This window comes from Eurosta solidaginis, chromosome 4 (genome assembly GCF_040869045.1).
Source record: "Eurosta solidaginis isolate ZX-2024a chromosome 4, ASM4086904v1, whole genome shotgun sequence".
Classification (NCBI taxonomy): domain Eukaryota; kingdom Metazoa; phylum Arthropoda; class Insecta; order Diptera; family Tephritidae; genus Eurosta; species Eurosta solidaginis.
This window is the reverse complement of record NC_090322.1, coordinates 137,970,964-137,996,323: the sequence shown is the minus strand read 5'-3', so window position 1 is coordinate 137,996,323 and position 25,360 is coordinate 137,970,964. Positions and strand designations below refer to the sequence as shown.

Genomic DNA, 25,360 nt, shown 5'->3' with positions numbered 1-25,360 from the left:
ATTATTAATTGATTAATTGCCAGTAGACAATGATTAACGATTAATAATTAATTTCACACATAAAATAATTGATTTATTAATTTTAATTGCATGATTAATATAATGTTTTTTTATCGGCCTATTGATTTGTAAGATCGTGGGTTCGAATCGAGCTCAAGGCCTAAAAAATAATTTTTGTCATTATTCAGGGCTGTCATGGAATCCAATTGTTGTCGAAATCGGACTTAAAAAACGACAAAAATTTACTTTGGTGTCATGAAATCCAATGTTATCGGTTTAATGTTCGAATTTGAATTAGTGTCGGTTTTAGGTGTCACAGAATCCGCTAATATCGATTTTGCTATCGGAAACAAACCAATCAGTTAAATGCCGTTGGGTTTCATTTGTTCATAGTTGTTATACCCAGCTGTAATTGTACACAGGGTATTATAATTTTGATTGCATAAGGTTTGGTTGTACATGTAAGATCTTTACTTGTACTTTATTGAATGACTTGATTTGAATTTTACAGTTTCGCTTATGCTATAATGTCTACATATATATATTCACTAGAGAGCATGCATTAATATACATAAGAGCAGCTAACGTATAAGAGCATTTACGGGTTGCCACCTCTATGTATATTCTTACATCTTTCCTCCAAGATATTACGTACAATTCTGTGTTTTATATATACATATATAAAATAAAATAACATTCTTAAATTCATACTTTACGTCTTATATCTTTCCCCCAAGAAGTGATGTAAACTTTAAGAGTAAAAATGCATATTTGCAAATTATATATCATATTATCAAATTCAAATTTTTAGCTTTAATTTCAATCTTTCAATTTATACACAAACATCACTGTAGGTTAAAGAAAATGGAATATGAAATATAAATGAATATATTAACGTCAGTAATATTTTTACTTTAGAATATTTCTGAACCTAGTTTAAAATTTAATCAGTGGTCGACTGAAACCGTGATCTTGGCCGTAAAAGATAAGGCGAGCGTTCCGTCGTTGCCTCTTTTTTATCATTAGCTTTGTTTTGTGTATTTGGCAAAACTGGCATTGTATCATATGATGAAATATTTGACCCTTTTATGTGCCGTGTGTTTCGCTGATACACTTCTCCTGTGCTTAACTTGACCAAGTAAGATCTCGGCGTATTTAGTTTTTCAATAATTACACCTTCTACCCATTAATTTTTAGCCCACACCCACACCTTTTGCCCCTCCTTAAACGTTTTTTTTTTGTTTTGTCTGTCTATCAAAATACTTTTTATTTTGTGCATTTTGTTTTCCAATTCTGTTAGGCACCTCTGTAACTATTTTCGGCTTTAAAGATTCCTCTGAAATTGGAATTGGGGTTCGAGTTATGCGCGACATCAACAGTTGTGCAGGCGAGGCATCCATGGCTTTCACAGGGGTGTTTCTATACTCTAAAAGCGCCAAATTTAAGTAACTTTTGGAATCCGAGCATTTTTTAAGTAATATTTTGGCTATTTGTACTCCCTTTTCTGCAAAAACTCTGCTTATTCACAATTTGGTGAACAGAAGATGACTTGCTGTTAAAAGGATTGTTGTCCGAAACAATATATTTTGATATTCCAAAAGTCGCAAATACGGGCTCAAGGGCTGAAATTACTTCGACAGCGGACTTACTTTTTATGTTTAAAACTTCAATCCATTTCGAATACGAATCAACGAGTACGAGATAACTTTTCCCTAAAAACATTGCTATATCTGCGAAAACCCTTTCAAATGGGACAGACGGAGTTTCGTGACTTATCAGAGGTTGTTTCTGTGCCGCGTAAGAGTATTTCTGACATATTTTTCACTGGGATACGTATGAGTATCTGTCATTATTTATGCATACCCAGTAAAAAAGCATTCGAGCCCTTTTTTCATTTTTGAATGGGACACATGTAACCAATTCAGGACAACATTTTGCAGGCTTTTGGGTACCGCTATTTTTTCACCCAATAAAACTAAGCCCCCTTCACAAATAATATAATTTTTAAGTCTACTTAAGTATTTTAGACATGGCGATAAACTATTTTTTGTCTTAGGCCAACCTATTTTAAATTATTTCATTACTTCTTTTAGGTCGGAATCCTTTTGAGTCTCATTTTCAAATAGTTTTCGCTATTCATCCGACATACTTATGTGATGAATGCAACCCTCCAAATTTATTTCATCTTTTTTATTGAACTCTTCATCAGTGTAACGTGACATTACGTCTGCAAGATGCAAATACTTTCCAGGTACGTAACAAAGATTGAGCCTATACCTATCCAACTTGAGGCTCATACGTTGGAGTCTCATTGACGGAATTTTATCAATACTTTTTTCAAAGAGGGAACTAAAGGTTTATGGTCTGTTTCAACCAAAACTTCACGCCCATATATGAATGGAATTTTTTACAAGCAAAAAAAATAGCCAGAAGCTCTTTTTCAATTTGGCCATAATTTTTCTCTGTGTCACTTAGTGCACGTGACGCCCATGAAATTGGTTTTTTATCTTGCAATAGGCAAGCACCTATACCATACGAGCTAGCGTCAGTTTGGATCACAACTCTTTTCAATTGATCAAAATTTTGTAAGGACGTAGAATTTACCAACAGATTTTTAATTTGGTTCATGCAATCTGTGTGTTTTTGCAACCAAATAAAGTGCACATTCTTCCGTAGCAGCTCTCGAATGGGTTCAGTTATGTTTGCCAAGTTTGGCAAAAAGTCCCGTAAATAATTTATCATTCCCAGTATTTTTTGTAGACCCACATTGGAGTCAGGAATTTTTAATTTTAAAACAGATTCAATTCGGTTTTCATTAATTTCCAAGCCGTCAAAATAAATGAATACGCCTCCTATGTTTCCAAAAAACTTTGTGGTATACCTCTGGAATATCATTGGAGCAGGTTTAAGTCCAAAAGGAAGCTTCAAATACCGATATACCCCAAATTGAGTACTAAAAGACCAAATATTACTCGACTTTGTATTCAATGGGATATGGAAATAGCCATCTTTAAGATCAAGAACCGAATACACTGTCATGCCTACAAGCTTTGACCTAAGCTCTTCTAATGTCGGTATGTTAAATTGCTCTAAAACCAATGATCTATTTAAATCTTTAGGATCAAGACAGATACGTATGCCATTATTTGGCTTTTCAATAATGACAATGTTTGAAGCCCATTCAACGGGCTCTGGAACTGATTTAATAATTTCCATTTTCCCAAGTCGATTTAGTTCATCTCTTAGCGGCTGCATTAATTTTTGCGTAACTCTACGGGCTGGCTTAGCGATAGGTGTCGAACCTTTCTTTAATTTTAGAGAATAAGAACCTGGAAATTGTCCTATCCCAGAGAAAACGTTTTTGTACATTTGAAGCATCTCGTGATCTTCCCTATTTTTATTATTGTTGCTATATTGAACTTCTCCAACCCTCTTAATAAATTTCAATTCCTCACATGCTTCTCTTCCTAATAGTGGTACCACTCCGTGGTTTTCCTTAACAATAATAAATTTGTAAGATTTTTTAACATTATTAACATCACATGTTAATTTTATCTCCCCTTTTACATCAATCTCATGCCCACCAAAAGCTTTTGGTGACACATTGGTTTTTTTCATCATATGATCCATCCCTAATTGCCTGATATTTTTTTTGGAGAGAATATTCTCATCCGCACCCGTATCCAACTTGAATCTAATGCCCTTACCCTCAATCTTTATGTCCCTGTACCACGCTTTCACTCCACCACCAACAGCAGCAACAACATCAGAATAATACACTGCTTCTTCTACAGAGCTGTTGTCATCACGTGAAGAACTTTCGTCTAGTTTGACGGCATTAATTTTTTTTTCGATTACGGTATTTACAGGCAGCACCAAAATGGTTAAGCTTTTTGCAATTGAAACATACTTTATTATAAGCTGGACACTTGTTCTTCACGTGACGAGTCAGGCATTTCTTACAATTTTTAAGTTGCATCTCACCTTTGGATTGTTTTTTAACTACCATTTACATTTTGTTTTTCTTTAACAACATTTACAAAACCCCTAGTTCCCGAGGACGATACCTTCGTCTTGTATAATTCTGGTATGCTCTTTGTTGAGCTCGTACAACTTAGAAATTCTAAAGACTTCTCCAGTGACAGCTCCCGATCAGCCAACAACTTTTCCTGCAGTTTCTTGTCGAATACACCCATCACCATGCGATCTCTCAAAATAGAATCCTCCAATGTACCATAGTCGCATGATTTTACCAGATGCCTCAGGTCTTTCACAAATAGCTCAAATGATTCACCATCTTTTTGTATTCTTGAATTAAATACAAGGCGTTCAAATATTATATTTTTCTTTGGAATGCAGTATTCGTAAAATTTTTTTAAAACAGTTTCCAAGGGCTTCGCCCCAATTTCGGAGAGGTTTAGAACTTCAAATATTTCAATGCCGCCTTCTCCGACCAATAACTTAAATACTGTCACTTGCGCCTCTTTTTCTAGTTTCACTAATCCAATTGCTACTCCATATGTCAAAAAATTTTGCTTGAACTTTTTCCAATTGTACGCCAAGTTTCCAGCTATAGCTAACGGAATTGGCGTGGGCAAATTTGATGGTATCATTCTTTGTGGATTAGTGATTGGAACTTCCTTCTCCTTTGTGTCGTTGGTTGTATTAGTTATAAAAGTTTTTGGGCTTTTTTTCTTAAATAAAATATAATTTTTTTTCACACACGTGTATAACCTTAAATTTTATTTAAGTATATCAATACACCAACAAGATTCAATAATTTGTCCATGTAAGATCTTTACTTGTACTTTATTGAATGACTTTATTTGAGTTTTACAGTTTCGCTTATGCTATAATGTCTACATATATATAGTCACTAGAGAGCATGCATTAATATACATAAGAGCAGCTAACGTATAAGAGCATTTACGGGTTGCCACCTCTATGTATATTCTTACAGTACAGGTATAAAGGAATCGAGATAGATGTAGACTTCCAGATATCAAAATCATCAGTATCGAAAAATAAATTGATTTAGCCATATCCGTCCGTCCGTCCGTCTGTCCGTTAACACGATAACTGAGTAAATATTGACCATTATACCAAATTTGGTACACAAGCTTATCTGGACCCAGAATAGATTGGTATTGAAAATGAGCGAAATCGGATGATAACCACGCCCACTTTTTATATATATAACATTTTGGAAAACACAAAAAACCTGATTATTTAGTAAATAATATACCTAGAATGTTGAAATTTGACGCGTGGACTGATATTGAGACTCTTGGTAAAAATAAAATTTAATGGGCGTAGCGCCGCCCTCTTGTGATAAAATCAATTTTACAAATATTATTAATCATAAATCAAAAATCGTTAAACCTATCGTGACAAAATTCGGCAGATAGGTTGCCTTTACTATAAAGAATGCTTTGAAGCAAAATTAACGAAATCGGTTAAGTACCACGCCCACTTTTATATAAAGATTTTTAAAAGAAACCAGAAACCTGGGCATCCCAACAGACATCTGATTGATGACACCGCCCAGGAGCTTGAGGAGTCATCTCCGTAAGCATTATGAGAAAATACGGCAACTGAGAACTCAGCCGTATGTAGCAAAAAAAAACACAAGCAGGTCCTCAGTGAACTCCACAAACAGGCGTCGGACCTTTATGCCGGGAATTGCCCGGTGAATCCAGTACTCAGGGAACAGTACCCAAAACTTGCGGAAGAGGAACGCATACTCCCCAGGGAAACGCGAGTCACTCTGGCTCAACTTCGATCTGGATACTGTAACAGATTAAACTCTTACCTATCCAGAATCAACCCCGACGTACAAAATGTATGCCCTGCTTGCAATGTGTCCCCACATGACACCAACCATCTCTTTAATTGTAATGTGGACCAACACCTCTAACACACCTCACAGTATGGTCCACCCCTGTTGAAACAGCAAGTTTCCTTGAACTCCCGTTAGAATATATTGATGACAATTTGTGATCGGTCGCACCTATTGGATGGGGAGAAGCACTGCTACAACAACAACATCACGCATGAAAAACCAATTTCACTCAAATGGCAGAAGGAATGTACTCACCAAACAGACAGCTAGTAATTATTCCACAAGGCTCTCACATCTGCTCACTTAGAGCAAGCTGCGATCGGACGATGTAACCGACCAGTGGAACCACATGTCTCACTCGCTGGGTATCACGACCTCATAGTTTTCCACCAAGCTCTGAATAACTGGTACGTGAATTTTTGTCAACTTCAAAGTAGATTTTGACAGCTCGTTAAGGAATTGCTTGTAAGCAGCTTTGTCTTTATATGAATTCCCTGCAAAGCTTAAACGGCTTTGCCGAAACCTTTGAGTAACACCACCTGTTCTGTAATGATTGAGAAGAACCTATCCGAGGCATTCGAAACTAAACGGGGCGATTTCTTTAACCAGATGGTGGATTCTAGCAGCAAATCTAAACGGTTGCTTATGATATTTACATCATTGACCTTAACAACTGCGCTGTAAGTCCGCTGTGTTGTTGTTGTTGTTGTTGTAGCGATAAGGTTGGCCCCCGAAGGCTTTGGGGAGTGTTATCGATGTGATGGTCCTTTGCCTGATACAGATCCGGTACGCTACGGTACCACAGCACCATTATGTTGCTAGCCCGACTATCTCGGGAACGATTTATGGGGCCACATTAAACATTCAGGCCATCCCCTCCCTCCCCAACTTGTGGTTCCATCAGGAGCTTAGGGTCGTCAGAGCCTCGTCTGTTAGTGAAGCTATATATTGCGCTGGCAACGTTGTTGTTGTTGTAGTTGTGAAGGGTTGCGCTACACAGCCCCTTGAATCTGGTATTTTAGTCGCCTCTTACGACAGCCATACCTACGGCAGGTATATTCTGACCCCCTAACCCGCTGGGGCATAAGTCCGCTATCATTGGCTTTGATAAAGAGGTGGAAAGAGTAGGGCTTTTGGTGTGCTACGGCAAAACCATGAACTTACTTTCTGTACTTAAACAAAAAATCTACGCATTCTGTTTTTCCGCCGTTTTTCTATAACCTCTTAGGAATGCACCAATTTTTAATTTTTATAATATATATCTGACCACCACTGTATTTACATATGCATGTGCTTTGAGTAATCAAACCAACATTAATACTGGGGGTCGTGTTTTAGCTAGAGATAATAAGTGGGTGGCTGGCGTGGCGTTGAGTGCATCCGCTACAAGTTAAGCGTAGCAAATAAAGTACAAGTACAACTTCATCAAACAAAAAAAGTGCAAAGCAACGCTGTGAAATGTTTACGAAAAAATTAAAAATCTATAACAAGTTAAATAAACCCAAAAAGTGAGAATACGCAACACAACGGCAACTGCAACGATATTTCGGCTGCTGCAGCTGCTGCAATGTCATCTCTCAAGGAAAAGTTTCGACTATGGAAAAGAGGGGTAAATTTATTTTAATTGATAATATCAGCACAAAAACAAAACCAGACAAAATAAATGTTTTAAAATTAGAAGTAATATTGTGTTAACTCTTTGTTTGCAATTCGTAAAGGGGCAAAGGGAAATAAAAAGAAGGAAGCACAGAAAAAATAAACCCAAGCTAAAATTGCTTTTTACAATCATTTGCTCAATTCGTGAAAATGTGCAGTATATGCATCCGTGTTAGTGTTGAGATATCTATATTGAACGTCAAATGTACGAATATACAGTGTTGTGCAAAACGATAACAGCCAACGAAATACCCACAATAGGGAACTATTTTCTTTTGTTGAGTAAAATTTGGGTATTTTGTTTGTGTAGCAAAAACCATTGAAGAATATGCAGTAAATATCAACATTCACAGTTATAGCATATCTCCACTTAGACTTTTATTCGAGATTTAGGAGTCTGAAAGGATTTAACGTTAAATGTTACAAGTTTTATTTTATAACTTTAAACGAGCAATTCTTGTATATTTGTATAGCCGAACGATCTGGGAACGGCTCAACCGATTTAAATGAAATTTGGCACAGAGATAATGTATCGCCTTTTAAGGCTTTCCCCTAGGTGTTGCCACTCAGAATGTTTCACAAGGTTGCCACCTATTCGAAATTGGAAAAGGGTTGCCATTTAGGGTTGGGGTAGTTAGACGAAATAGTACTCTACTTACTAATATTCTATTAAAGCTTTAAAGGAGAACATTAAAGTTAAAAATCTCCGTAAAAAATCTTACACATGATTCGACTAAATTTTCTTAATTTCACACACGCTAATAAAATTGAAATGCAATATCAAGGCACCGTGGAAAATTCTAGCAAAATATATTTAAATGCATATCTTTGGCAAATATGAAATGAATAATTGCAATTTCTCACAGATTACTATTAGAAAGATTTCCCACCATAGCAAACATAAATCTCACCATAGTAATTTGCTACCGATGAACACTAGAGGCATATGTTCAATTTGTAAACGACATTTAACCACTCAACTACTTACCAACAGATGGCGCTTAGGGAGGTAAGTTGACATTTACGCCCCGATTCTAGTGTGGTAACAACATTCTTCACTACGGTAACGAAATCATGTGACAACTTTTACACCCTTTTGGCATTCTACCCGCGACAGTAGCCGGATAATTTTTTACCCACAAAAGTAGTGGTTACATCGAGATAACCACACAACAGCTGTTGTTTAGAAAAAGGCAAAACTGAAAAATAAAGAATTGTAGCGCAAAATAGTAAAAAAGTGTTGCTTTTTGCTATACATATTTGTTTACATTATGTACATTCAAAGAATAAATTACAATATACCTATGTAGAAACTTATCATGCATAATATGCATATACACATCGTCCCGTTTATTCGTTAACCTCGTATCTACAAGTGAGATATTTTCGGTATAGCGAACACGGTTGCCACACCATGTTCTCATTTGGGACCAAAATTCATCGGAAAAAGGACCAAATTTTTGTTTTATTTTATTACTATAAAATACAGAATTTTAGGATGTTTCCATATAAAATTTTACTAAATATAGTGAAGACTTTCCTTTAATTCAAGCTGAACAAACAAATATATTTGCATGCAACCAAAAATGGTACTATATTTTGACATAGGATAAGTCAATATCTTTCACCAACCAAACGTTGTGAACCTAGTTTTGGTCACAAAGCTCTTGGTCCTAGCATTATGTTGTTGATTGCAATGAAATAAAATGTATAGTGCAGTTAGGTTTTAGTAATAAACGGTTCAGAAGTTTGCGTTCAGGTGTTGCCGAACTATATATGTGAGAAACTCAGTAAATCATAAATGAAAATAGGCAACCTTGTTAGTGCTATTTTTATAGATGCTTACTTTTTCGTTTAACGTTTAAACTTCATATCAGAGCCTAGATTCAGTAAGTGTGAGTTTTGATCCCAGGCCTCAGGGGTTCTGCTAGTACCTACGGGAATAATTTTATTCAAAACATTTCGTCCGAAATCAAATCTCTTTTGCATTTGCTTCCTTCTGTCTTCGAGTTAAAATATTTCTTGTGCCAAGATACTTGGTTTTCAATTACCTTGCGTGGCTTAACACCACAACAGTCCTGGAATTCCTTGAACTCATTGAGCTGGGTGAGAAAGATTTAAATATCAACGTGCCAAACGAGAAGTAATGCATAGAATTTCTTTGTATAAGTTTTGAAAGTGTTAGGCTCACGGCAGAGTGCTCGCTATAAGCAAACATTTTGGAATATAAAGATATTGCATGCGCGAACTTCGGTGGAAAGCAGCGGAGCGTAACAAAATTCTAGTAGGTCACTTTCACCACACCAAAAACTTTAACACAATTTTTAACTTAATTTAAGCACAGAAATACACTGATTGGAGTTTTAGTGAGTAAAAGTTAAAATTCTGAACACATTAGCTGAATAAAAAGTGTACAAATAATTATTAAATAACAAATAGAGACAGTGGTAGTTTAACAAATTCTGCTGTGGTAAGTGGTGAATGTGACCTACTAGAATTTTGTGAAGGTTGCCTCACACTATTTTTCGTCTATGCAATGTCTCTCTATTATATCGTTTCTGCTATAAGCTATGCTAGGCAGGAATTTTTATTTTCATATATTTTGCATAGTGTTGTATAACCGATCGAAATATCTAGCCGATATTAATTTTATTATAAAACAAGAGTTTTTTTGATTAGGCGGTTATTTCATCAACAATTAACGACAATGTGTTTGCCAACATTTTTCTTTTTAATGCCCGGCATTTCAAGTGAGATCAAACTACACACGAGGTGCAAAACAAATTCAAAATCGGTTCAGAAGTTTAGGAGTCCATTGGCCTCAAACTTATGACACGTGTTTTTTATATATAAAGAATGTAATTTTTTTATAGGAAAATATTTTAAGGTAGGAGCAGTTTTTATAGAATGACAATCGCCTTTTAAGGCTTTCCCCTAGGTGTTGCCACTCAGAATGTTTCACAAGGTTGCCACCTATTCGAAATTGGAAAAGGGTTGCCATTTAGGGTTGGGGTAGTTAGACGAAATAGTACTCTACTTACTAATATTCTATTAAAGCTTTAAAGGAGAACATTAAAGTTAAAAATCTCCGTAAAAAATCTTACACATGATTCGACTTAATTTTCTTAATTTCACACACGCTAATAAAATTGAAATGCAATATCAAGGCACCGTGGAAAATTCTAGCAAAATATATTTAAATGCATATCTTTGGCAAATATGAAATGAATAATTGCAATTTCTCACAGATTACTATTAGAAAGATTTCCCACCATAGCAAACATAAATCTCACCATAGTAATTTGCTACCGATGAACACTAGAGGCATATGTTCAATTTGTAAACGACATTTAACCATTCAACTACTTACCAACAGATGGCGCTTAGGGAGGTAAGTTGACATTTACGCCCCGATTCTAGTGTGGTAACAACATTCTTCACTACGGTAACGAAATCATGTGGCAACTTTTACACCCTTTTGGCATTCTACCCGCGACAGTAGCCGGATAATTTTTTACCCACAAAAGTAGTGGTTACATCGAGATAACCACACAACAGCTGTTGTTTAGAAAAAGGCAAAACTGAAAAATAAAGAATTGTAGCGCAAAATAGTAAAAAAGTGTTGCTTTTTGCTATACATATTTGTTTACATTATGTACATTCAAAGAATAAATTACAATATACCTATGTAGAAACTTATCATGCATAATATGCATATACACATCGTCCCGTTTATTCGTTAACCTCGTATCTACAAGTGAGACATTTTCGGTATAGCGAACACGGTTGCCACACCATGTTCTCATTTGGGACCAAAATTCATCGGAAAAAGGACCAAATTTTTGTTTTATTTTATTACTATAAAATACAGAATTTTAGGATGTTTCCATATAAAATTTTACTAAATATAGTGAAGACTTTCCTTTAATTCAAGCTGAACAAACAAATATATTTGCATGCAACCAAAAATGGTACTATATTTTGACATAGGATAAGTCAATATCTTTCACCAACCAAACGTTGTGAACCTAGTTTTGGTCACAAAGCTCTTGGTCCTAGCATTATGTTGTTGATTGCAATGAAATAAAATGTATAGTGCAGTTAGGTTTTAGTAATAAACGGTTCAGAAGTTTGCGTTCAGGTGTTGCCGAACTATATATGTGAGAAACTCAGTAAATCATAAATGAAACTAGGCAACCTTGTTAGTGATATTTTTATAGATGCTTACTTTTTCGTTTAACGTTTAAACTTCATATCAGAGCCTAGATTCAGTAAGTGTGAGTTTTGATCCCAGGCCTCAGGGGTTCTGCTAGTACCTACGGGAATAATTTTATTCAAAACATTTCGTCCGAAATCAAATCTCTTTTGCATTTGCTTCCTTCTGTCTTCGAGTTAAAATATTTCTTGTGCCAAGATACTTGGTTTTCAATTACCTTGCGTGGCTTAACACCACAACAGTCCTGGAATTCCTTGAACTCATTGAGCTGGGTGAGAAAGATTTAAATATCAACGTGCCAAACGAGAAGTAATGCATAGAATTTCTTTGTATAAGTTTTGAAAGTGTTAGGCTCACGGCAGAGTGCTCGCTATAAGCAAACATTTTGGAATATAAAGATATTGCATGCGCAAACTTCGGTGGAAAGCAGCGGAGCGTAACAAAATTCTAGTAGGTCACTTTCACCACACCAAAAACTTTAACACAATTTTTAACTTAATTTAAGCACAGAAATACACTGATTGGAGTTTTAGTGAGTAAAAGTTAAAATTCTGAACACATTAGCTGAATAAAAAGTGTACAAATAATTATTAAATAACAAATAGAGACAGTGGTAGTTTAACAAATTCTGCTGTGGTTAGTGGTGAATGTGACCTACTAGAATTTTGTGAAGGTTGCCTCACACTATTTTTCGTCTATGCAATGTCTCTCTATTATATCGTTTCTGCTATAAGCTATGCTAGGCAGGAATTTTTATTTTCATATATTTTGCATAGTGTTGTATAACCGATCGAAATATCTAGCCGATATTAATTTTATTATAAAACAAGAGTTTTTTTGATTAGGCGGTTATTTCATCAACAATTAACGACAATGTGTTTGCCAACATTTTTCTTTTTAATGCCCGGCATTTCAAGTGAGATTAAACTACACACGAGGTGCAAAACAAATTCAAAATCGGTTCAGAAGTTTAGGAGTCCATTGGCCTCAAACTTGTGACACGTGTTTTTTATATATAAAGAATGTAATTTTTTTATAGGAAAATATTTTAAGGTAGGAGCAGTTTTTATAGAATGACAGATGTTTTTTGAATAAAACTACAGTGGAGACAGTGCAGGTTAAAATATGAAATTTAATAGATCTATTGCAAAAGTGTAATTGTTGTAGAATGCTGTCGACATTGATATCTTTGGTCTTATCAGACGCGTCGTAAGATATGCCTTCTCTAGGCTAGATAAAGAGTAAGTTCGAAACGGTGACGGACTTGGTGTACCTGGAAACCAAAAAATGGCAGCTTAGAAATCCAACGGAGAGTTCTTCTTGTCAAGTGGGCATAAGGTCACCTCCACGTTTCAAAATGTTAACATTTATTATTACAGCTACGTTTATATGGAAAGAGAAAGTTTTTATTTAAACATTTTGGGTTAAACGCTCTCTTTCCTATATATCGGTCATAGCAATTCGGGATTGGAAACCGCTTCATGCATCTCGATCCACGGAGGGAGACCAGGACTACATCCTCCAAATTAATAAGGATGTGTTACATTTACATCGCAAAATGAGGGTGCTGGCATAATGTCCTAAGGACAATAGCCCCAACACACCAAAAGCGAGAGAGATAGAAAAGGACCTCGAGAACCTGAAAGTATCGGCAAATGATGAGGGCATGTTGTTGTTGTTGCTGTTGTTGTAACGATAAGAACACTCTCCGAAGGCCTTATGGAGAGTTATCCATGCTGATGGTCTTTTGCCGGATGCAGATCCGGTACATTCCAGTTACAAGCACCATTAATGTACTAGTCCGACCATCTCGGGAACGATTTAGTACGACTACATGAAACCTTCTAGGCCATCCCGGGCCCCACCCCCTAGATCCATGAGGAACTTGGGGTTTCCAGAGCCTCGGTTATTAAAGAAACCGGATTCGCCACAGGTAGGGTAGGATAGTGCGCCAAAAATCTCTAAGGCAGTATCAAGTGCAGAAAAGCATGCCATATTTAGTACGATGCGTTCATAATGAATAACCGCCTAAGTTCTATGTAAAAGCATAGAAGATTGGCTGTTATTCCTTGTGGTCATATGGTACTAAATGTTGCTTACTTTTCTGCGCACCTGATACTGTTTTCGATTTTTTTGGCGATGAAGTTTTAGGGTTTGCGATTGTTGGAATTGGGGGGGCTGGATTTTTTCCGTTTGGTCGTCAAACAAATTTTGGTAACACTATGGGCACATTCAGTCTATGTGCGGTCTTTATTGACCAGCCAGTCTAACCCAACCTACACATATATTTTTGCTAGCAGGGCAATTGTATGATTGACCGGAAAACTTTAGCAAGTTCTTTCCTCTTTTGTTCGATTGCGAAATGTAAATAAACATTGCTTTACGACATAAAACTTGCAATATGGAGTGGCTGCAATTTTTCCTTATGTTACTGTGCACATTAATTATTTTCATTGTATTTGTAATATTCATAGGCGACTTCGTCGTCTATCCCACTATTTACCCGCCACAATCAGCCGATCATTAGTTTGAAACGGTTTATGAATCACAACGTTTAAATTTATAATGGGACATTCACTCGCTTATTCAAACTAATATCTTCCCTTTCGGAGAGCGCCATAAATTCGCTTTCTATAGCGATAACTCGGTTCATTATATGACACTTTTGAGGTTGAATCTTTTCTGCCAGGAAACCAACGTTTCTTGCGATCGTGAAATATTGCATCCCATTTTTTTCCTACGTCTTTGTTATATCAAGATTACATCCTTTGCAGTACTTTAACTGTTTTTAATTGGTTCAGCCTTGTTTAAGTAGAGCTGAGGGGTAAGGTAATCCAGTAGGGTGAAAGAAACTCCTTTCTTTCCTGCGTGAAAATCCAAGCTGCGCTGAGCTGACTTTGATGATTTTATGCTCCTGTGTATTAAGGTACTCGGGCAACGAAACTGGAGAAACTCTTAGACAACCCACTTAGCCTATGACCCACTCATACTTAACCAGGTAGCCAAAGCTGCTTAGCTATTGGAGAACATGACTTCTATTTCCAGCGCTTTCTGAAGATCGTAATTTATCTTCCACGTTTCTAGGAAGTGAAGATTTTGGTGTATCCGGCTTATGGGGTCTCCTCTGTTTATTTACATTAGGGTTAACCCTTTTGCTCCTTATTCACAGATCTGGAGAGCCATAAGTACACACCTTGCATATGTAGTTATTCCTCGTGCCAGCGTTGAATATCTGAATCAGTGGTGCACAACGACGACAGACTTCGAATACTTCGAATAGAAGCATGTTTTTACATAAAGAATGCTGGAGCATAGAATTTTATACTTACATACTCAATTGACGCTTAACCATTTAAACGGTTATGGCCGTCCAATAAGGCACGCCAGTCGCTCCTTCTCCCTGCCAACCGGCGCCAATTGGTCACACCAAGGGAGTTTAAATCGTTTTCCACCTGGTCCTTCCACCGGAGTGAGGGCCGCCCTCTACTTCTATAGGCCGGTTCCAATAAAAACACTTTCTTGGCCGGAGCACCATATTTCATTTTTGGAGTAAGCAGAACTAACTGCGCGGGTGTTTAGGCCGATGATATCAATGCCACCAGCATATGCCACTAATTGCACGCTTTTATAGAATATTGTTCCAGAGCAGTTAAGTTCTGCAGCTAGTATAATTTTCTCCAGCATCAAATTAAAGAAATCGCACGATTGGGGGTCACCCTGTCTGAAACCTCGTTTAGTTTCGAACGGCTCGGAGAGGTCCTTCCCAATTCTGACTGAGTTGATGGTGTTGCTCAATGTCATTTTGCACAGCCGTATAAGTTTTGCGGGGAAACCAAATTCAGTCAGGCAGCTCCTTTTCGTGCTGTCGAAGGCGGCTTTAAAATCGACGAAGAGGTGATGTGTGTCGATTCCCTTTTCGCGGGTTTTTTCCAAGATTTGGCGTATTGTGAAAATCTGGTCGATGGTAGATTTACCACGTCTGAAGCCGCACTGATACGGTCCAATCAGCTGATTCACGGTGGGCTTCAATCTCTCGCACAATACACTTGACAGGACCTTATTTGCGAAATTAAGAAGGCTGATTCCGCGATAGTTGGCGCCGTTTGCAGTACTTAGATCCCAATCGTCGGGCATGCACTCGTTGGCCCATATTTTGCGAAGAAGCTGATGCCTGCGCCTTACCAACTCCTCGCCGCCGTATTTGAATAGCTCCGCAGGATGGGGGGACATTTATTCCATCATCATCGATTGCGGGATCGGGTTCGCATCCCTGTGCGGTAAGTCGCTGTCTCCATTTAGGAGAGCAGAGAAGTGTTTCCTCCATAATTTAAGTACTTTGTGGACATCAGTTACAAGGTCGCTGCTTTCGTTCTTACAGGAGTTTGCCCCGGTCTTAAAACCTTCCGTCTGTAGCCGAATTTTTTGGTAAAATTTTCGGGCGTTATTCCTGGCGGCTAGCAGCTTAAGCTCCTCGCACTCACGCCTTTCTGCCTCTGCTTTTTTCTTCCTGAAAATGCGTCTCGCTTCCTTTTTTAACTCGCGATAGCGTTCACACACTCCTCTTGTTGCGCTCGCTTTTAACATAGCCCTGTAAGCAGCGTCTTTTCTTTCGGTTGCAACGCGGCATTCTTCATCGTAACAGTTGTTTTTCCGTGGCCGCCGGTAACCAATTTTTTCCTCGGCGGCAGTACGAAGTGCTTTGGAGATATGCTCCCACTGCTCCTGCATTCCTTCAGGCTGAGTTGAGCTCTCAGAGAGCTGGTGAGAGAGTTGAGTTACGAAATCATTGGCAGTTCGTTGCATTTGCAGCCTTTCGACACTGGAAGCATGCCGTCCGTCTATCACAACGTGATCGATCTGATTGCGAGTATTTTGATCGGGGACAGCCATGTAGCTTGATGTATCTTTTTATGCATGAACCTCTTGCTGGATATGACCATGTTTCGAGCACCGGCAAAGTCAATCAGCCTCAGTCCATTAGGAGAAGTTTCATTGTGTAGGCTGGGCTTTCCGACTGTAGGGCCAAAAACACCTTCTTTGCCCACCCTGTCCTTAAAGCATAGAATTCACATACAGGAAAAACTGATTAATGGCTTAAACAGATACACTTATATGGCGGACAAGGAAGAAATTGACAGCAGAGTTAGCTGCTTTTATTTTAGTTGTATACTCCAGATAGGCAAACGTATCGGTCGTCGCATCAGCTTTACTTTGCCAATTTTCTACTTTTCACATACTTCAACCACGTCATATATGTATGTATGTTGCACTTAATATTTTATCATTTATAGAACGCGTATTTAAAATTAAGCGATGCTATTAGTTTCCCAACTATTATTATTTTGCTAATGAAATCTACAATTTTATTGTTAAATAAAAGAAGGTTAAGCGTTATGTGTCTCACTTAACATTACGTACGTGTTGTCAGTGGAAAATAGCGTGCATTGCGATGGTGACGGATTATATCTGCTTAAAGGGTCAATTAAACTTCCTTAACCCTAACGCCATAGTCGTAACCATACCCATATCTACAACCATCTCCAATGTGATCGATTAATGGTGCCTTAACCTAAAAATCGTGAAAATGTTATAAAAATCAAGAAAACGCAAAAAATTGCAAACATATACCACAAAAAATAAGTCTCTTAGCCATAACGTATCCAAAACAATGAATAAAATCTACAAAAAGTTATTAAATTCACCAACTCAAATATTTTTAGTTTATAGATATGGCGAGAAACCAAAAACCAATTGGTTGGCTATGGTATGGTTATGGCGTTAGTGTTATGGTATGGCACCATTAATCGATTACATTGATTTCCATAACGTTGGTTCGATCAGCTGTTTTATATGGTTATGAGTAAGTCACTATTAATTGGCCCTTAAGCCTTAACTGCTTGCTTTACTAAATCGCTGTCGCTGCGCTCGCACGACATGTAGTTTTCCGTAGCTGTACGAAGCTTTCGAGTGGACAACTGATCTAAATACATACTTGTATACATACTTATGTACAAATATAGATATGGCTAAAGTACGGTCAGCATTCAGCGCAATTTCTTGTGTTGCATTTAATCAATTAATTAGTATTTATTTTCATTTGACTTGCGTTTATTCATCGCTACTTCGCTTGGTTACATTTCATACTTAATTTTATATGTTCAGTTGATGGTATTCGCATGAGGTGTGCCAGGCTTATGGTTCAATTATATGGTGGGCTCATCTCATCAGCTGATTTCATTTTTTTCATTTCACTGGTATAGATTGTCAAAAGGAGATATTTTCTATCTAGCAAAATGTAACCAACACATTGACAATAAATTAAAAAAAAATAGTTTAACATCACATAAAGTTATTTTTTTAGTAAATGCATTTAATGTAGTGCATAATTTGCCCACAACACACAAGAATTGCAAAGTTTTATGTTTTTTCTCCATTCCATACGCCTTACACCAACACGCAGATTTCGAGATTTTGACAATCTGAACAAAGGTATGTTGTTGCTGTAGAGATGAGGCAACCATATAATTGAACCACGGCCAGGCTCAAGCGCTATTTGTCTTCAATGCAAAAATAAATATTCGAAAAACTTGCTCCCTGTTTATTTGAAATTTTATTTGTGCCCATAATTTAACTGTCTTTTTACCCGGCAGTAGAACCAATGGACAACGTAAACGTCAGATTCCCAAATATGTAACTGTTCACTTTTACTGAAAAAAATACAATAACAGATGATCTTTACATTGTTTAGTTTGATTTCAAAGACTGCACGCCAGACCTTCAATTTAACATATTGTAACGAATTTAGGGAAACTCCACTTATTTTACACCTTCTACTAACGTTCGTTTCGCTAAATTGTTGAATAAATAACTCCAATATTCCATAATGCAAATGGGTCTTAATTAGACTACTTTGAGAGTACTTCACAATAACACTTATACTTCACAACTAATTGCGTGTTTAAATCAAACTGATTGCGCTGCTTTTATACTCTCGGTTTCCTCGTTCACCCATTTCTCCTAAGGTCTAGTAATTTCTCGAACTTCATGCTTGGTTACCAGCCACATACATGTATACTTGTAGTTCGTACCCATATGCGTATGTATATGTGAGTACTACTTCGGCTGATGATTACATGTTTTTGTGCGTTTCTCTCCGTTGCCTTGTATGTATGTGAGTAAATGATGATTGATTTGTTTACGTACACAAGAGTGGTAGCTTGCTTTATTGTTGTTGTGCCTTTATTTAATAACCTTAGTGATGTGAGTATCACTTAGGGATACTAATATTCGTCACAATATTTTAAACCCAAAACCCTACGTCGATAAATGGATGTGGACTGATAACCCTTACGATCCCTGATTGTAGCCTATGTGTTTTTATCAATTACACTATCATATCTACGAAATATGTTTTTGCACAACAAATATATTTACCTAAAGTTTCAATTTTCCAGTAATTATAAATACAAATATTCTTGATTCTTTTGCACAGAAATCGAGTTTGAATTTGCGTGAAGCGAACAATGAAAACAAAGATAAAAATAATAGATTATCACTCAATACTGATAACAAATTCGCTGAGTCTCCTAGTAGCGGAAGCGGAGGTGGGGGTGTTAATAGCTTCAACACCAGTGGCATATCCAAGATAACACATAATAATGCAACCGAATCTAGTGCGGTAAATTACAATAACGGTAATAGTAAACAAAGTTTTGATCATGAAGACAAAGATGTCGGCACTGAGAAGGACATTCGCCAGCAGCAACACGAGAATGGTGCATTACATCAATGCCTTAACGAGTTGGCTGCCTCTTTCGGTACAAATGCAGCTAATGTTGATAGTGAAACAACAGTGCGACATACACCATTGGAGGATATTAAAGAGCTAGAGGTGACGTCGTCATCAACTAGTGACTCAACACAAAAACCGTCAACACAAAGGACATCACATTTTGTAACTGTGATTGAAGTGAAAGAGAGTAAGACGAGCATGGATGCTGATTTGGATAGTGAATTACTGGATAGTGGTAGTGGTGGTGGTGAATTGGTGCAGGGCACCAGCGGCACTACATATAGCAGTTTTGAAAGTAAGTCTTCAACTAAAGTTGAACCAACAGCACCGCCATTGTCTCCTGCACTAACATCGCCTTCAATGACAGCCTCAACGTATGCGGCGCATGCGGATCCTAAAAAGAAAATGCCTCCGAGGTATGTGAACGATTTGTAATTTCTTTTTCGCTATTACTGGATATTAAATTTTCCATTTTTTTTTAGACCACCACCAAAAAATATTCGACGCGTCGAACCACCTACAATACCGGGACAACTTTCATCTTCTCCAAAACGTGATCCACCATTTATGGGTAGTAATATGCCTTTGCCTAGCACCTCTGGTAATTTGTCGTCATCCGAAAGTCCTGGCAATTCACTGGAACGTAATATAAAACCATCAAATATATTACGACAAAAGTCACCCGAGTCTGTGGAACTCAAAACGCTTGCAATAAATCGCAAAACCACACCGGAACTAAGCAAATTTAATCCGGCTGATTTAATGGAAGAACTAGGACGCAAAGTTGGCAAGTCTGAAAGTCTTGAGAAAACCAAGCGTTCAGATATGACAATAACGCAAAGTCCTACTGGTAGTTTGGGCCGCACATTATCCGCACAGGGACGTACTGTGGCAGGTAGTAGCAGGACAATTGGAAGTGGTGTGGGTGTATCACCAACTGCCAGCCTAAACAAACCTTCAAAAATTACAGCAGCTGATAGCTCTTCAAGTAATAGTTTAGAAAAAAAATCACGCTCTTCACTGCAAGCAACAGATGCCGAAGGTGGTGGGCAAATTCAAAATGTTGGCTCAAAGGAATCATTAGCATCACAAGGCATTTCGGAAATTGTGAGTACAAATTTATATTCTTACTTTTTTTATAACCGGCTGTACTTATCACTTTAATCGTATACTACTACGTTTCCACCAAAACCAAATCAATACATGTTTAAGTGACAAGAAATAAAATATATCCAAGGGAGAGGCAGTTTTAATAGCCTTAGCTTTAAGGGATATTTCAGCGCTAATTTTGTGATTACTCTCCGAGTATTTCTCGATAATTTCGGGATTTTTCTGTGTTACATACAAAGACATGCTCGGCATTATTTATGATTTTTTCTCGATATTATTTCAATCCATTTTGAAACTATTTCGAAACAGTTCAGTTCCGCCAATCCTGAAATCTTTCTTGAAATAGTTCTGACTAGGGCTGTGAACGGCATCCGGATAAACCGGATATTCGAATAACCGGAGAGCTAAACAAAAAATCCGGCTATCCGGATATTCAGATTCGTAAGTGGAAAATCCGGATATTCGAACAGCGTATATCCGGACGCGTAAATGGAAAATCCGGATATCCGTATGTCCGGATACTGGAATATGAAAGTTGAATATCTGCATATGAGAATTGAACGAAGCAAACATCGAAAAATTATTCACAAAATATGTTTATAGATTATTAAATTAACATCAAAAATTAAAAAGCTACAATTTTACAAACATCAACAATTTCACAAATCGTCAATTTAAACTAATAAAGAGTGCTAAAATTGTCAGCAAGATTTGGGATCATTTCCAAAAAAGTGAAAATAAGAACAGTGCCATTTGTTTATATTGTGAAAAAACGCTACAAAACACAGGATCGACATCAAGTCTATGGAGCCACTATCGGGTTTTCCATCTTTAAGAGAACGGTATAGACGCAGATTTTCTATCTGAATCTGCGCCAAAATATAAGCCGAGTAGCAGCTCATCACAAAGTAATTTTGATCACAATTCGGAATGTTCAGAACACCCAATGAAAAAAGTTCGAACATCACACGTAGCTCAAACTGTTCGCAATAATTATATGTCCAATGCACGTCAAGAGATAATAACACAAGCCTTGGCTAATATGATTGCTGCTGACTTATTGCCTATTTCATTGGTGGAATGTGATGTATTCAAGAAGTTTGCTAATGTCCTCGAACCAGAGTATGTAATTCCTTGTCGCAAAACAATTTCCGGTAGAATTCAAGCCATGCATAACCGTGAAATAGAGAAAGTTAAAAATCTCAGTTCAGCATCTGATATAGCTTTGACCACTGATTGCGGGACATCAAGAGCCACCCGATCCTATATGGGACTTACAGCGCATTATTTAGATTCTAATTGGACTCCTCGCTCTTTTAATTTGCTCACCGAAGAAATGACTGAAAGCCACACAACTGAGAATTTAGAAGACTCGTTTCGAGATGGCGTGGAAGAAGGGGATATCAATGAAAAAGTCACAAATATTGTACACGGCAACGCGAAAAATATAACAAATGCTGTTCGGTGTTTGAGCCCTCACATAACCAGTCATCCATGCAGTGCACATACACTTCAATTGAGTGTTAATTTAGGAGTGAAACCACCGGAATGTTGTGGAGTCATCCAAAAGGTTTCGAAACTGGTGATGAGTTTCAATCATTCAAGTAAACGCACAAAATCATGTGGAAAAATGTGCAATAAAATGGGTACTGCTGATATGAATGCCCAAGAAGAAGCTCGGGAAAACAGTGATCTCACGGCCATGAATGTACTTCTAAATGATAATGACAGTGACACAAGGGAGGAAGACGAGTTTTAGCGCTACCTATTCGAAGAACAAATAAACCACAATCTCAATGCCAGCAATTGGTTGCAAGACCATGAAAAAATATATCCCAATCTGTCGAAAATCGCCAAAAGATATCTTGCGGTACCTGTCACTTCAACAGCTTCTGAAAGATATTTTCAAGTATTGGAAATGTAGTTCGTCCCACACGAAATTGTTTGAGTCGGGAAATGATATCGGCACTTGTTTTCTTACACCAGAAAAAGAAGAAAATAGTTTAACATCATATTACATATTTCTCAATACGAGCCTTTTTTGCATTCACTGTTAATTGATTTAAATGCCCCACGAATTTATTGTTATTAATGTTAAATAAACATACATGGTACATCAATTTGGTGCTTTAACTGGATATCCAAAACTACGGTTATTAACCGGATCTTCATAAATCCGGATAGTCTCACAAACGAATATTAACCGGATATCCATGCCGTCCGGATTTTATCCGTGTCAACGGATATCCGGATATTCTAATATGCGGATAGTCCCAGCCCTAGTTCTGACCTATCATTAAATAATAACGAAAATAGTTGCAAGATAAGTCGAGCACTTCAGTGCACCAGTCACATATGCACCATTACAAAAACATTGTTTTGTGAAAGCCAACGTAATTGCAGCCTCATATATCTTGTGATGAAAGAATCCTTGAATGCTGCAATTGGGAAAAACTTGTAATTAAATTTAAATTGTAACGCCGTTCAACATAGCAAATGCTGTAGTAAATGGGAATGAAAGGTGACACTGTCATTAGTTCTTCCGTTGGTGCATTAAACAAAAAAAAGGTAAGGCGCGATAACCTCCGAAGAGATCTAAGGCCCAGCTTCTCTTCCAATTTGCGTCGTGCTCCTCTTGATTTTCCCTACAAATTGGCCGGACGGGACCTACATGTTTTATGCCGACTCCGAACGGCATCTGCAAGGCAGATGAGTTTTCACTGAGAGCTTTTCATGGCAGAAATACACTCGGAGCGCTTGCCAGTCACTGCCGAGGGGCAACCCCGCTTAGAAAAATTTTCTTCTAATTGAAAAACCTTATTTCTAAAATTTTGATGTTGCTTTGCCCGGGAGTTGAACCCAGGGCATACGGTGTGATAGGCGGAGCACGCTACCATCACACCACGGTGGCCGCCAGTTGGTGCATTATTTTATTAAAATTCATATGGCAACTTCCCCAGGAGATGGTGCGAATTTGTTTAGATTTAAAGAAACTACACTTAACTCTCTCTTCGATAGTTATATATGCGCTGTTTAACAGGTGAAATTTCAGTTCGCTAAATGCAACAGAAACCGGTCTCTGTCTCAGAAATGGCAACCTTCCCACTTTTGTAAAAAGATTTTCTCACATCGTTAGCATCTTCTTTGCCAATTTCAACTTCCCAAATTATCCTATCGAATTAGTTACTTTCGCGATACAAAAATGCTATGTTGCTCGACATTTTTCATCTTACCGTTTTAACTACTTCTATTCCTAACGAAATAGTTTCTAAATCCTGTACCGCTTTCGTATCTAAATGTCGTTTCGCAGTTCTTCCAGAAAAAAGGTGATATCTAAGGCAATCATTTCTTCAGAAATATCGTTTCGAATAAGTGATTTACACGATAGCGAATTCTGGCAGGGCAATGTAGGCTCTCAAGCAAGTGAGTAGGTGTATGATTATGTCAGAAGCCAACTTTAAGCAACTAATGGCATTTTACAAGAAGCAAACAACACACAATCAAACGATATGGACGTTTTATTTTATTGCCAAACCAAGATTGCGTTGTGTCTCAAATTGATTCGTATTTGGCCGAACTGGACATAATAGTCCTCCCCTAACATGGTGAAGAAACCAACCGACATGACTACGTTAGGCAATGCCCCACATACCTTACCGCTTTGCCAAAAAAAGCATATCGTTCGTAGTTGTTGTAAAAAATTTTGTGAAATTCCGATTATTATGCACCTTCTGTTAACTTTCGAATCGCTGAACTGTGGAATAAATAACTGCAATATTCAGTATGACAAAATGGTCTTTATTTACAACTCTACTTCATAATTACAATTAATGCGTACTTCACTGATAGCGTGTTTAAATCAAACAGACTGATTATTCCTCAGCTTGCGCTGCTTTTATACTCTCTGTTGCCTCGCTCGCATAAATCTCCAAGGGTCAATACTTTTCACGAACAGCCTTTTAGAACATTTATTTCTCTTACGTATCTGGTATTTACAATTATCTTCTAATTATTAGTAACTTCTGCTCGTAGGTGATGACTACATGTGTGTATGTAAAATAATCTCTTCGCTATTAGCTTCGCTGTTTGCATGTATGTGTGGCTGCTTGCTTTGATGTTTACATGCACATATGAGTGGTTGCTTATTCGCCACATTCTTATTTTGCTATTTGCTGCTGTGTAAAACACCACGTAGTCATAGCATCACTATTGCTTTTTATGCAATGGCTCTATTCATATTCATAGCCGGAGCAGAGTATATTTATTGTTGCCACTGCTGATCTGGAGTAGTAAATGCAAAAATTCGTTTAAACTGGAAAATATTGAGTTTATAGGTATAAATGTTACCAATGTATATTTCAACACTCGGATAATCGTTCAGCAGCGATTATTTGAATAATCGACAGCGAGAAATTATGGGAACAGTCGACGATGTACGTTTATTCTCGCCCTCACATTTCGTGGCAATTCTGATCGCGGTGTGTTGACAGGTCTGCAGTTTCCTCCAGTGTGTTTCTTTTAGGCTCGGTGCCCATATAGGGGACGCACAGCATACAGGCATAAGGGATATACCCTTACTTATGTATCTATATATAAAAACGTCACACGCCAATTTTTCAACGCATTTTTTGGGCGCACCTTTGGGCCGATTTTAATTAAATATACACGAAATTGGAGGAAAAAATTTCTTCAGTACATAGGGTATAATTTGATATATAAAGGGGTGTGGCATCAGATATATACA

General features: G+C 37.4%; 1 protein-coding gene across 12 annotated transcripts in view; it reads left to right on the top strand.

Moving 5' to 3' along the window:
- The window catches only part of RhoGAP1A (Rho GTPase activating protein at 1A), a 143,302-nt gene that overhangs the window by 45,775 nt on the left and 72,167 nt on the right, over nt 1-25,360 (top strand). For 9 of the 12 annotated variants that reach the window (XM_067783023.1, XM_067783024.1, XM_067783022.1 and 6 more), the window contains 2 exons: nt 19,207-19,922; nt 19,989-20,613. In XM_067783023.1, the coding sequence (XP_067639124.1) occupies nt 19,207-19,922; nt 19,989-20,613 (1,341 nt within the window). Of the gene's footprint in view, nt 1-7,180; nt 7,452-19,206; nt 19,923-19,988; nt 20,614-25,360 lie in introns of all 12 variants that reach the window. The other 3 variants (XM_067783026.1, XM_067783027.1, XM_067783028.1) reach the window with 2 other exon arrangements.